The sequence below is a fragment of the Nakaseomyces bracarensis genome, assembly GCF_045282275.1.
Source record: "Nakaseomyces bracarensis strain CBM3 chromosome Unknown Scaff10_0, whole genome shotgun sequence".
In the NCBI taxonomy this organism is placed as follows: Eukaryota; Fungi; Ascomycota; class Saccharomycetes; order Saccharomycetales; family Saccharomycetaceae; genus Nakaseomyces; species Nakaseomyces bracarensis.
Window position 1 is genome coordinate 345,565 of NW_027263956.1, and position 13,212 is coordinate 358,776.

At 33.8% G+C, this 13,212-nt stretch overlaps 7 protein-coding genes across 7 annotated transcripts; 4 read left to right on the forward strand and 3 right to left on the reverse strand.

The window, feature by feature from the left end:
- Nucleotides 1-174: 174 nt before the first annotated feature.
- RNJ42_02772 (uncharacterized protein) lies at nucleotides 175-855 on the reverse strand (the record flags this gene model as incomplete). Its single annotated transcript, XM_071052937.1, has 1 exon — nucleotides 175-855. The coding sequence occupies one exon, from the start codon at nucleotides 853-855 to the stop codon at nucleotides 175-177; it is 681 nt and encodes a 226-aa protein (XP_070911187.1).
- An 853-nt stretch (nucleotides 856-1,708) lies between these two features.
- On the forward strand, nucleotides 1,709-2,986 carry RXT2 (Rxt2p; the record flags this gene model as incomplete). Its single annotated transcript, XM_071052938.1, has 1 exon — nucleotides 1,709-2,986. One exon carries the CDS (start codon nucleotides 1,709-1,711, stop codon nucleotides 2,984-2,986), a length of 1,278 nt encoding a protein of 425 aa, XP_070911188.1.
- Nucleotides 2,987-3,552: 566 nt separating this feature from the next.
- PBY1 (putative tubulin tyrosine ligase) lies at nucleotides 3,553-5,754 on the reverse strand (the record flags this gene model as incomplete). The annotated part of the gene is made up of 1 exon (XM_071052939.1): nucleotides 3,553-5,754. One exon carries the CDS (start codon nucleotides 5,752-5,754, stop codon nucleotides 3,553-3,555), a length of 2,202 nt encoding a protein of 733 aa, XP_070911189.1.
- Nucleotides 5,755-6,210: 456 nt separating this feature from the next.
- On the forward strand, nucleotides 6,211-6,519 carry TIM12 (Tim12p; the record flags this gene model as incomplete). The annotated part of the gene is made up of 1 exon (XM_071052940.1): nucleotides 6,211-6,519. One exon carries the CDS (start codon nucleotides 6,211-6,213, stop codon nucleotides 6,517-6,519), a length of 309 nt encoding a protein of 102 aa, XP_070911190.1.
- Nucleotides 6,520-8,083: 1,564 nt separating this feature from the next.
- On the forward strand, nucleotides 8,084-8,365 carry RNJ42_02776 (non-histone chromosomal protein 6; the record flags this gene model as incomplete). Its single annotated transcript, XM_071052941.1, has 1 exon — nucleotides 8,084-8,365. One exon carries the CDS (start codon nucleotides 8,084-8,086, stop codon nucleotides 8,363-8,365), a length of 282 nt encoding a protein of 93 aa, XP_070911191.1.
- A 347-nt stretch (nucleotides 8,366-8,712) lies between these two features.
- Nucleotides 8,713-9,231, reverse strand: MAK3 (peptide alpha-N-acetyltransferase MAK3; the record flags this gene model as incomplete). The annotated part of the gene is made up of 1 exon (XM_071052942.1): nucleotides 8,713-9,231. One exon carries the CDS (start codon nucleotides 9,229-9,231, stop codon nucleotides 8,713-8,715), a length of 519 nt encoding a protein of 172 aa, XP_070911192.1.
- Nucleotides 9,232-9,629: 398 nt separating this feature from the next.
- ATG11 (autophagy protein ATG11) lies at nucleotides 9,630-13,079 on the forward strand (the record flags this gene model as incomplete). Its single annotated transcript, XM_071052943.1, has 1 exon — nucleotides 9,630-13,079. The coding sequence occupies one exon, from the start codon at nucleotides 9,630-9,632 to the stop codon at nucleotides 13,077-13,079; it is 3,450 nt and encodes a 1,149-aa protein (XP_070911193.1).
- Nucleotides 13,080-13,212: the final 133 nt, after the last annotated feature.

The following is a 13,212-nucleotide window of genomic DNA, read 5'->3' on the forward strand; positions in this document are numbered from 1 at the left end:
TTTTTGTTGATAGGTATTTTTCGGACGTCATCGCATTGTTAAAATGTCTATAATAGCTGTTAAATGCATTATATATTCTACCTAAAAGCTAACTACAACTACCATATACAAGTACTTCAATGCTATTCCTTACAAAGGGTATGCTATACTATATCTGATGTGAAAAAAAGTTACTCAAATCCTGAAATACTCGTGCTCCAATTCCTCGATTGGCACGGTGTCATGGAAACCAGAATGATTAGTCAAGATATCTAGATTTTTAGCGGATATCTTCTCGACCTTATCGTTGTAAAGACCACAATGCTCCAGAGCATCTTTAGGTGGTATTGTTTTTCTTCCGTCCTTCAAGACGTACTTGGTTAAAGATAGAGAACATAGAGTCTTACCCTTATTTATAGTGAACTTGCTCATAACATAGATCCACTTACAGTCCCAGCATAGAATACTTGATTTAATGGCATATCTTTGAAATGGCTTGATCTCTTTTAAGTAATTGGTGAATACATTAGCTACTGGGACATATGGCCATCTCTTAGACTCAAGGAATAATTTCTGGAAGACACTAGTCATCAGATCGCCTCTAGAAATATCTAATTCAGCGAAATAGGTACTGTTACTCTTGTGGAAGTAAAAATCACACTCAAATGGTGAAGCATAAGTATCTAGTTCTGTGTATGCAAAACATCCGTACTCATTGGCTTGCAACTTCTTAATTTTGTCCGTATCTTTACCAGTGAAATAAGGTACAATCAGGTTTTTTACTGCATAATAATAAAATCTGAAGAAATACGCACCTGGCAACGATTTATAAGAGGATAAGAGGTAGAGTAAACCAATTATTGCGATTATCCCCATACTATGTGTTTAAAATATCGTTAATTACCTGGTATAATGTCGATCAGTAGGAAAAATTAATAAAAATAAAAAATGAAAATAATCTTGTAGCTCAATTGGTTCTTATATCAATTGTAAATTACTCAACAGTACAAATTTAGATCATCAATAATATTGTTCGAGTCTAATTTAAACTATTTAGGATACGGATACCTGTAATATATCCGATAGGATTAGCGTCCGTAGTGATTCAATATTTAATGCGACTCTTTCAATTGGTAAACAATAATCTGACCACCTTCTCTTTATTGCTTGCGCACGAAGTGATACAGTCTCATAATAGTTTAGTGTATAGAACTTCAATATTGATGGTCATGTTTAAGTTGATATCACACAAACCTTAACCAGACAGTACTTTAATTCCACGGAAATATCATAGAACTCCGTGGGAAGATATAATATAACTATAAACGAAAATACATCATGTGAATGTAACGTAATACATTACAGAATCTACTGGTTCATACAAAATATTTCGGATGGACCATTGAGCATTATGGGGTTTACCTAAAAACGATTAGATCAAGTCAAAAGTAGAAACCAGATATACTGTTGAACTTTGAAGTCAACATTTGATTTAAGAAAGGTAACTACTCTACTTCTTTCTACTACCACTCGTTGTCTAGGATTTGAGTGATTAGGCAGATATATACAATTTTGAAGGCAAGGTTTAATAATAGAAATATTTCAGTGACGACTTTCCCGAAGAAGAAATACTTCAAATACTCTTGAAAGTGTATCATTTTGTTACAATAAAGAAGCAAATTACTTACAGTTAAAAAAATATTCGAAAATAAAATAGTGAAACGGTGATATGACTAAGGAAATAAAGGAATCTGTGAAAAGGACTGGGCGTGGAAGGAAGTCTAAAGAAGATGTCGCTAGTCTTCAACAAGAAATGGCATGTATTAATGCATTCACTAGGCGTGTCCTGAAAGAAAAAGCAGGAAACTATAGGCCCTTGAAAAGAGCGTCGGATGGATCATTTGTGTTTCCTCATGCTTCTGGTATTACAACCAATAGAGGTAATAAGCTGCTGCAAGGCATTGAACAAGTAAGTAGGAATATGTTGGATACCTCGAAGCCATTAGCAGAGGAGAAGATTTTCTATAACGGGTCTGAACATAGTCTGCTACAAAGCGGTAGGAAAAGAATGAAGTTCCCTAGTGTTACATATGATCAATCGTTAATGAAGTTGGAGGAAGAAAGTGCCAATGATGAGGATATGTTTGATGAGATAGAGAGTCTTTCAAAGTTAGTCAATGTTAGAGAACTTCTAACCCCAATTGCCTCACTATCAGATGTATGTAAAAGATCAGCTAGCAAGAGAACTTTCGACAATAACATACTAAGTGACCTAGCATTACATTGCATTTTAATGATAGAAAGAGAGCAAAACTCTGTTACAAAATATTCCAAGCTACTAGATGTTTTTCTTGGAGACTATCCAACACCGTTGTATGAGAGAAACATAAACTTAAAGGATTATGATCACAGTTTAACATTAAAGGAGGAAGATCTCGAAGATGGCTCACAGTTAGAAGCTCTAAATGCCCAAGATGAAAAAAATAGAAAAAGCAAGAGCAATGAAATCCAAGTGAACATGTTTACAAGAAAAATACCGACACATACATACGATATGCTGCTCAGAGAGAAAAACGAAACAAATGATATACCCGATGCTAATAGCTTAATTGGAGAAGATGATGATCCCTTCTTCGCAGTACCAACACCGGCGCTTCCGGAATCATTCAAGACTCTATTACCAGAGACTGCATCTCCACACGTTCTAGAAGAAGTGGAAAACACCAGACAGTTAGTTCAAATTGCCTTACAGAGAAATCAAGAATTTATTAGAAACCTCCAAAAAATTAGAGGATTTCTTGTGAAATGTAACAGAATACGAGAAAGAATCCAGGCTTGGAGTAGAGAATACGCTAATGTTCCAGAAGATGGTGTCACTGTACCAAATGCGCTACGTGTTGTAAAAAGAGGTCTAATTAGTGCTACCACTAATAGGTCAATGAGCACTGCCGAAGGAATGGATGAATTAGGTAGAGAAGAAGAAGAGGAAGAAATCCAGCAGCAATGAGCCATATAAATATAGAATATTTACGAGCCCACGAAATTTTCTATCATAATCTACTATCACTCAAAGGTTGTTGAGCAAACTTGAGTTTTTTGTAACAATACATATGGTATATCTTTGATCACTATAACATTTATGGCTAAATGCATATTATTTCCCATAAATAGACCCCCACACCCTTAAGCTATTCCTAAAAGTTTTCCGTCCCTTATATCAATTGCTATATTATGCCGTTGAAGAGGTAAAAGAATTTATAAAATAAGGAAGTATAACAAGTTAATATATCAGAGGTTGTTGAATATCTAATTAAATTCCGCTATATTTGTTTAGAAAAAAATAAACTCAATAACAGGCATATAGAACTAATTAGTTTAAAAATTGGTCATAACTACGAGGTCGACTACAATGAAGTCGCTCCCGGTAGTACTTATCAGAGGTGAATTTGTCTCAATGTCCAAAGTTAGATTAAGTTCAGCAAACATGCAGTAGTTTTAAGTTCTCAGTATAAAACTGTATAGAATTCAACTTAGTCCAAATTTAAAGCCTGTCCGATAGTTATGTAATATAGTTTATTGCCAAACATTAGAAGTAGTATCCAAAACCTTTGTGAAGGATGATTGTTCAGACTCCTTCACAATTTTTTTATTAAAGAATGGTGCAATACAATCCTTCACTAAGTTCTTAAACAGTTCATCTATCAATCCCTTTAATTCATCCCCGGTTTGCTTAAAATCTGGATAGGCATTTATCTCAAGTATTTTTACGCTGTAGTTACTATCAACCAAGAAATCAACTCCGTAGGTTTCAAATGCATTTCTTAGAGGTTGGAAGTTCAGTCTATCAACATTTAGAGCTGCTAGGAAAATATCTTTTGCAATTGAATATATTTGTTCCTTTATCTTCTTCTTATTTTCATCGCTGATATCGGAAATTGTGTCGAACTCAAGCACCGATAAGTCTTTGTCTTCTTCAATTTGTAGACAAGTATTTGTTAAATGGCATTCCAAGCTTGACAAGTTAGTTACATTGTAATCCTCGTCATTCAGTTTCTTAAAAGGTTTCGGGGCAAAGAGCGCTAGCATTCTGTCATATACAAACACTTCCAAATCACCCTTACAGGTGATATAGCATCTTATATGAAACTTTTTGTTATCCATTGAAGGTATTAATAATGGGTTAACCATATATTCTTGCACGATGAAGTGACGAAGTTGAGATATAATAATTTTATTATTATCAATAGCGGTCTCCTCGATTTCTTCATCAGTTTCATCTTCATCAAAGGAATCAAAAACATTTTGTAAGTCCTCTATGGTCCTGAAGACTCTGATTCCCTGTCCTTTATCACTCATACTAGGTTTGACTATCCACCATCTGTCCTCCTTCTCTAGCTCCTGGCGTAGTTCCCAGTTTTCGTCTAAGGCATCATCCAAGAACTCCGCATAATCTAAGTCTATGTTATAGGATTCTAAGTAAGCAGTGTTTAAGATGGATTCTGGGTGTTTGACAACATATGAGTGGATAGTGTGGGACAAGTAATGCTTTCTGATCAAAGCTTTCCTGTATATATAGGAATTAATAAAGTAATTTTTTGGATATTCCATAACTTTGTCGATATCGAATTGTTCATAATCTGCATATTGAAATATTTTCTTGCCTTGTTCAATTAAGTTGGATTCTAAAGTGTCCTTAATTTCGATACCAAGAAGGTGTTTAATTGATTTCGCTAATGGCGTGTAAATATAACTATCCTTTGGGATACTTAAAACGACTTGCTCGGTAGCTTCCTCCTCTTTAGTACTGCCATAGATGTCTATTTTACCAGTCAGTTCAGGTACAGAATGGAATACTGCTCTCATTGGTGAAACAACGATACATCTATCTTCTATAATATCCATATCATACTTGACATTCGGATCACAACGAGAAGAGGCTCTGTGATTTTTAAAATTGGGTGACCAGTGGAAAGATATCATATTTGACTCGTTACCATCCTCTATTTCGTCATTTGTGGAAGGTCTTCTAATGCGAGGCCCTTCGAATATCGTGGACCATCTATTCTCCCAGATAGGGGCATAAAATATAGGTGTTTCCTTAGAGAGGTCGTCTATCAGTGGTATATTAACACTGTAAAGATCTGTTTCACTATTCCAGTTTTCATATAAGTACTGAATCACATCCACACTTCTCTGTGACGCTCTTTCCATCAATTCATTAGGTACGGACTTTCTGCCGTCGAAATACGCCCAGGATAAAGCGATTGAACGAGTGTCGTTGCAGATAACGGACTCCATGGCAGCTCCAACTGTTCCGCTGGAAGTAATGTATGCAGCTGATGTGTTTCTCCCCACGTTTGGTCCAGAGATTACCAGGTCAAAAGGTTCTCCGCCACTTTTTAAGTAGTGTAACCCAATGTTGACACAAGACGACGGTGTGCCATCTATTAATATCCACTCTATAGCATCTTCCGGAATATCGCTATTAACTCTCTGCTCTGTATCCAATAATTTAATTGAGTCCTTCAGTTGCGGTTCGATGAAGGGTCCCCAAAAGGAATCATCAGGAGAGTCACGTTTGGAGTACAAGAACTGTAGGGACAAATTGTGACCGGCTAAATGAGCTTTACCGATCCATGATTTCTGTACATGCGGTACGCAGACGGTAATTTTCCAGTCTGGTTTATTGGCTAGAATGTACTGTACAAAGGGTCTAATGTAAGCTGAGTATTGTGTATTCAAAGGACCGTCATCATTGGTAATAAGAATCTTCATTATTGTAACCCTTATTATACTTTATATATATCTTTATTAAAAAAAAAAAAACAAAGATACTAATCAGGGGTTTTGGTAATTGGTCAAGGGAATGTTTATTTTTTGTAAGTTTCTTAGACCCCTCTCTTATCTTTCTCTAGTTAAGCAAATTCACACTAACTAAGTACAAGTAAGATCAAAGAAAAAAAAGATACTAGATATAATAAGACAAAAGAAAAAGGCTCATCGCTTCAAAATATTTAATATCATTTTTTTATTACTTTAGCTTTTTTTTTTTTTGTTTTTTTTTTGAATAAGGTTAAGCAGAAAGATCAAGGAAAAAATTAAAGGTCAAATAGTAGAAGAGATTTTGAAATGAATTGAAGAAGAAGTTAAGGTTGAGCACGAGAGAGAGAGGTAAATAAAAACAAGGGAAATTAGAATATAGTGGAATATAGTTTTAGCAATAAAAAAATAATGTCACTCTGGTTAAATAATCTTTCAACACAGGAGGCAGATCCTGAGAAGATCAAACTGGCAGAGGTTCAATTTGATGCTATACATACCACATTCAACAACATACTGGAGACATGTCGAAACAAGTGTATACCGCGTGATGAAGGATACTCAGAGGCGGAACTTACGAAAGCGGAGATGTGCTGTGTAGATCGGTGTGTAACGAAGTTACATTACAGTAATCGTATCATCGGAGCCTACGTGCAAACTCAACAGTTCTCTCCCGAGAAACATCTGCCACATTACCGCCAATACCAGGAGAAGCAGTAGTCTTCGAGGGGCTACCCGCCAGGATTAAGCGAAAAACAAAAAAAAAAAATGAAGGGCTAAATTTAGCCTACAGCCTTACATAACATCATATTTTTTTTAAAAATGTATATATCACATGTAATTATCGTATACTATAATATATTTGTTAGCATCCCAGATTAGATTATCATTATTTACGTACTATCTCAATATTTGTATTTTCTTCAAGAGGAAGTAGAAGAGATAGCCATTTTCGTTATATTTCTAGAGGTGTTATAGTTATTGGTAAGGGAGGAAAAAAAAAGGGAGGCGTTTTTTTTTTTTTGTTCTTTCATTGGGATGAGATAACAAGGTTTAAACATAAGTACAGTTTTAAAAAAAATGTACACGCGTGGCTAGACCACGCGTGTTGTATTAATATAATAAAAAGGTCTACTGAAAAGAGAAAGAGCAAAGAACGGAGGGCAAGAGGTTAAAAAAAAGAAAGAAAATTAACGGACTGGATTTTATTTACACCAGTACACCCAACTTGCAGATCCTTTTATTTCTTTCTTATTTTATTTGGGTCTTCTAACAAAATGCGCATAGGTTATTATCTTAGTGTATTAATTTTGATAAATATCTCCATGTACGTAGTGACAATATTCAGTACAATGAATATTAAGTAAACGAAGGAATAAATAAAAAAGGGAAGCGCAGAGAGAGAGAGAGAGAGAGAGGGGAGTGTTAGAGAAAAAAAAAAAGGACCGTTGTATGACCTCTTATTTTATTATTTGTAGCGTTCTGTAACTACTAGGCTTTTACTCTCTACTTCTTTCTTCCCTTTAAACCTTTCCCCTCCCTTACAAAACACTTCCCCCCCTCCCATGCCGTTCTATAATTTTCACACTATCTTTGGTGGTGTAGTACCAGCACAGTATGGTTTTATACAGCGGTTTCTATACAATACTTACCCTGGTCAATCATTATGTACACAATAAATTATACAGCGCAAGAAAGAAAAAATACTAAAGAAAAGAACGATATAGTGTGTGAGTGTTTCTGTGTGTTTAATACAATATTACTAAATACGCTTTTCAAAAAAAATATATACACACACACTAACAAGACACACTAACAAAGACACACTTTGTAAATGTCCACACAGAGAGAGAAAAAGAGAGAGAGAGAGAGAGAAATACGCTGCAAAACACCAGCACGAAAAAAATGGTATACCGTGCTATCTCCTAACCAAGAATTAATAACCCAACGCCCAAAACAAAAAAATAAAAAAAATTTTCTGGCAAGTTTTCTCTTAATAAAACCACAATAATTAAGAACCATACATATATAAGCTCTCTTAATTATGGGACATAGGCGTAATTCGCTTTAGTACCACTTCTTTATGTGTATCTTCTTACCCTTACTTTCTTTCTTCTTACTGTTTTGCTCTCTCTTTCTTTCTTCATCTTCTTTTACTTATATCTTCTCGTTTGTAGTTATATTTCATGTGATTTATTATATTTATTATTTATTTACTAATATCTCTCTTATTAATAAAAAAATAAAATAATAAATACAACTCAATTAATAAATACAACTAATAATGGCTGAAGCTAGAGCACCAAGAAGAAAGACCACCAGAAGAAAGAAGGATCCAAATGCCCCAAAGCGTGCACTAAGTGCTTACATGTTCTTCGCTAACGAAAACAGAGACATCGTGCGTTCTGAAAACCCAGATGTGACGTTTGGTCAAATCGGTAGATTGTTGGGTGAAAGATGGAAGGCTTTGACCGCTGAGGATAAGCAACCTTATGAAGCTAAGGCTGAAGCTGATAAGAAGAGATACGAATCTGAAAAGGAATTGTACAATGCTACTCGTGCTTAAAACAAAAAATTCTTAAAAATTAAGTTAAATTCAAATTCAAATTCAAATTAAATTAAATTAAAATGAAATAAAATAAAAAAAAATAATAATAATAATAATAATGATTTACTATTAAAAAATTTTTTTTTTTTTATTCTTACTATATTGAGATGTTATTCCCTTATATTTTTTTTTATTATTATTTTTATTCAACCCACATCACTTCCATTCAATATTTTGTAATATGTTTTTTTTATTCTTTATGTATAATTTCTTTCTATTATAGTCTTCCTTTAATTTATTTTAAGAAGATATTTTCCAAAAATATATATTATTATCTTACACTTTTTTTTTTTTAGTATTTAATATCAAACAATAGTTTCATTTAAAAATGTACTTCTAATACAACTACGTTCCGTGAGTGGAAGTATTAACTTATATGCATCACCTTCGTTGAGATAATACCTGAACATACGTTTCATACGTATGAATCCCATCCCTTCATATAGATTCAATGCAGCAATATTGCTTACCTCAGTCTCTAACATCACTTCATCACAATCTTTCATTTTATCTAGAGTTACTTTAACTAAATGTTTAGCTATACCATGGCCTCTGTAGCTACTGGCCACAGCCAACATTCCAATATATCCCCTTAATCGACTATTTCTATGCATCTCACATTTTCCTACTATACAGCCAATGGGCACATCATTTTGTTCACTCTCCTCATCAAATGCTAAAAATGTTAACTCAGGCCATTGGTTAAGGAAATATCTATAGACATATATCGAATATGGCTCGGATAAATCTGCATCTATTAGTTTCTTTAAATGATCGAAGTGTTCCAGGTTACCTATATCCAAAGGCTTATACACTATCTTCATCCCTTCCAATTCGCTTGTTTTAACCTATATATAAGCTCAAAGAGTTCTTGTTTGTTTGTTGATTTGTTCTTATCCGAAAACATAAACTTCCCACTCATAATTAAGTTTTTCACCTTAATTATTTAATTAATTATTTTTTTATTTTTTTTTTTTTCAGTCCTCATTGTTCTTTCAAGAGCTCATCGCAATCAATTTTTAAAGGGTCTACTCAATAATATTTATCCTTGGCGATTATAAAGGCACAGATAAAAATAAAGAAGTTTAATATTTATATCTTTTCAATAAAACTCAGCCCTATCATAATTTGATCAGGTTCTTTTTTATCCGATCTTTTGAGCTTACATACATACACACCCATTTACTATCTATTTGATCCATATACAAAAACCCGTTCTCTTATGAGGAGTAATAGCGATGCCGTGTTTCGGTGTATAGATAGTACCACTGGTAAATCTTTCTCTGTGGATACAAAAATCTTTTTGAACCTCCATGAGTTTAGAGCACACATCGCTAACAAATGGCATGTCCCACAACAGCATCTTCTGTTACTATACCAATTTGGAGTTAAGGTAAAGGATTCTAACTTCAGGGCTGGCGCTGAAGAAGCTAATGATATCTTTGTTTATGATAGAAGATTGTTTTCTATTGTTAATAAACCTCCGTATGTCCATGAAAGAGATACTAATGTCGATGATAATGATTTATATGACCTAAATGATGCTGGTGACGCATTAAATGATAGTAAACGAGCGAATGATGATGAGAAAAGTGAGACAAAAGATGGTGAAGACGAAGAAATATTAACACATGCTCAAGAATTAGTAAATCAGTTGATAGAAGAACGCAACGAGCTTGGTCATGGTGAATTACTTCGACCTATTCCTTCTCCATTAGATGATATGCTGGAAAATATCACGTATAGGAGGATTGTAGGACTATTAACGACCAATCTTGGTTGGTTAAGTGCGTTGGAGATAGATGTTAACTTTTTCAAATCTGTTGCCACCATGATACAGGAAGAACTGAAAAATCTAGGTTTGTGTATTGTTACCTGCGAGCAATATTTGGGCCTTTATTGTTATGATATTGAGAAACTGTATAACTCTAATGTCCTGTTTCTAAACCAATTGCATGAAAATAGTATGAGTATCAAGTGGAAGGATTGCTATAACAATGTATTGCAAAATTTGGAAGGTTTGCAAGGGCCCTTAAGTAAGTATGTTAATGAGTCAGATTTACAAAAGAAGGATTCTACTTTGAAAAGCTTAGATCATAGAGTTAATACAAAACTTAAGAAGGTTAAGAAAAATATTGACAAGCATGCTAATGAGAGAAATTTAATGCACAATGAAATTGAACAATTGAGGGAGGGGAGCTCTTCAGAAATGAACGTTTTAAAAATAGATCAAGAGATGATTTCAAAATTCGAATCTCTATCGAAACTGGTGCGGGATTCCAGCCGAGAGATTCTTGATCTAGAAGAGGGAGTGTTTACACAAGAATACGTAGATGAGGAGATCATGCCTAATTTAATTACAATGAAAGAAAGGGTAAGAAATTTACTAACTATAGCGCAAGCGCTTTATGAATTAATGCAGGAACTAAAAACCGCCAAGTTTCAATTTCAAAAAAATATGGTTAGATATATGGGTCGTATAGCATGGATCCAACTACAATGTGCACATATAAAAAATTACCTTCTCAATGACTGTAATACTGATTTGACTCTTTATAAAACTTTGGAGGTAGAATTTGCTCGAATTGAAGATGCTCCCCTCATATATGGGCTATATTTGGTTGAGAAACTTAGGCGATTAGTATGGAATATTGAAGCTTATAGAACTGATATTAATTTTTTTGAAGACTTAAAGGACCAAACTGCATCTGAATATAAAAATAGGGAAAAATGGCTAAAGAATTTTGGAGACTTAGCAGCGCCTTTTTGTGATGATCTTTTGGGCTCTTCAGATATTGATGAGCTAAGCCGGATAATGCAAAACCGATCAGAAATTATCAATAACAAAAAACTTAAAGAACTTAAGCAGGAGCAATCAAATTTGGAAGCTGCTATCCAAAAATTCATAAGAAAAATGAAGCAAATGAAACTCTCTGTAGAAAGTATCAAAATTTTAGAACAGGCATCCATTGAAGCGTCGAATATAAGCTTTTTGAGCAGAGTTTCGGAGAGGTATGTATCTAAAAATATCCCTGTAGACCCGGGTCTAATCAAAAGATATAAGACTAGAATAAGAAAACTTGAATCTCTTCTGCATGAAAATGGGTACACAAGCATTAATAATTGGCCCTCGGGGGTATTAAACCACTCTGATAAGGTGAGTTATTTTGCAAAAAATACTCCTTCAGCAAGTAAAAGTCTGGTGATGTCAGGTTCTTCACTATTTGGTAACGATAATTTGTCATCCATTAATCTCAGTTTGGAGGTTACTAATTTGAAAAATGAACTAGATATTGTAAAAGATCAACTGGTGAAACTTGAGAAAGATTATAAATTAAAAGAGGATCAATTGAAAATAACACATACAAAGATAATTGATATAGGTGTGGAGAATACAGCATATAGGGAAACCTTAAATCACTTAAACAAGGAGCTTGCAAGACTAACATTAAGTGAAGAAAAAACTCTAAAAGATTTTGAGACTGAAAGAAATAATATCAGGAGTGAATACCTCAAGTTATCAACTAGAACAGAGCAAATCTTAAGAGATTTTAATGTACTTGAGGAACAGTTGAAGAGCCAGAAACTAGAAAATGAAAAACTCAGGGATAATATAAGAGCTCTGGAAACTCAATCAAAAGAAAGTTCTGAGAATAATGAAAAAGTAATCACGGATTTAAGTCAAAAATATGAAAAACAGCTAGGCCTCAAAAATAACGAATTGGATTCCTTAAGGCAAAAAGTGGAGGAACAACGAAATATGATGAAAGAATTACAGGATAATTCTAAAACTGATGAATTAAAAAGTTCTGGAACTAATGATAAGCAGACCAATGATCTATGTAATGCATTACAAAAAGAACTCTTTGAAGTATTCTCATCTAATATATATATTCTAGAAAACATTGGGCTGTTATTAACAGATGAAAATACACAAAGATTTGATATCAAAAGAGTGAAAGGACTTAAGAAGGGACTTAGTCAGAGCCTATTAGACGAGAGCACCCAAATACCCATGGTACCTGATACAATTAACAGCAATGTATATAAAGAAGCAAAGGACCTGTATGAAGCTCTTGTTAACGAAGCAGATAATCAAGACTACTGGAAGCTTCTTGATTTTATGAAAAAGGTATATGAAAATAAACTTTATGAATCAGCTGTAATTAATCGTTTTAAAGACATTGAAACGCTAGCTAAACGTTTGACGAAAGAAAATAAATCAAAGAGACTATTGTTAGACCTTTATCAAAGTGAGAGGATTTGTCTTAGAAATTTTCAAGTGAATGATCTAGCTTTGTTTCTACCAACGAAAGAGACTGTAGTCGATATGAAATCTCCATCGTCTTCAATGGTTTCTTCCTTTTCTTCCGTTGATCTTTCTACACCTCCACCTTTTGGTACAAAGACGACAAATTCACCGAACCAAAAGAAACACTTTCATAAGACAAATATTCTACATCCATGGGCTGCCTTCACTGCCTTTAATGAGACTTCGAGGTACTTTCTAAAGGATGATGCGTTGATAACTTCCACTAAGGAATGGTTTATTGGCAAAATTACCAATATACAAAAGAATGAAGTCGAAAATATTACTGTGAATAACCCTTTTAAACTACAGAAAGGGACTATTTGGTACCTTGTTACAGCTGAACTAATCTCCATGGAGTAATAGATAAATATTATCGTAATAACATGAATCGTTCGACTGATGTTTCTTACAGCTTATGTTTGTACTCTATAGATTTAAATATATATATATATATATACTTACATATACTTATATATTTTACGTAATATTAATA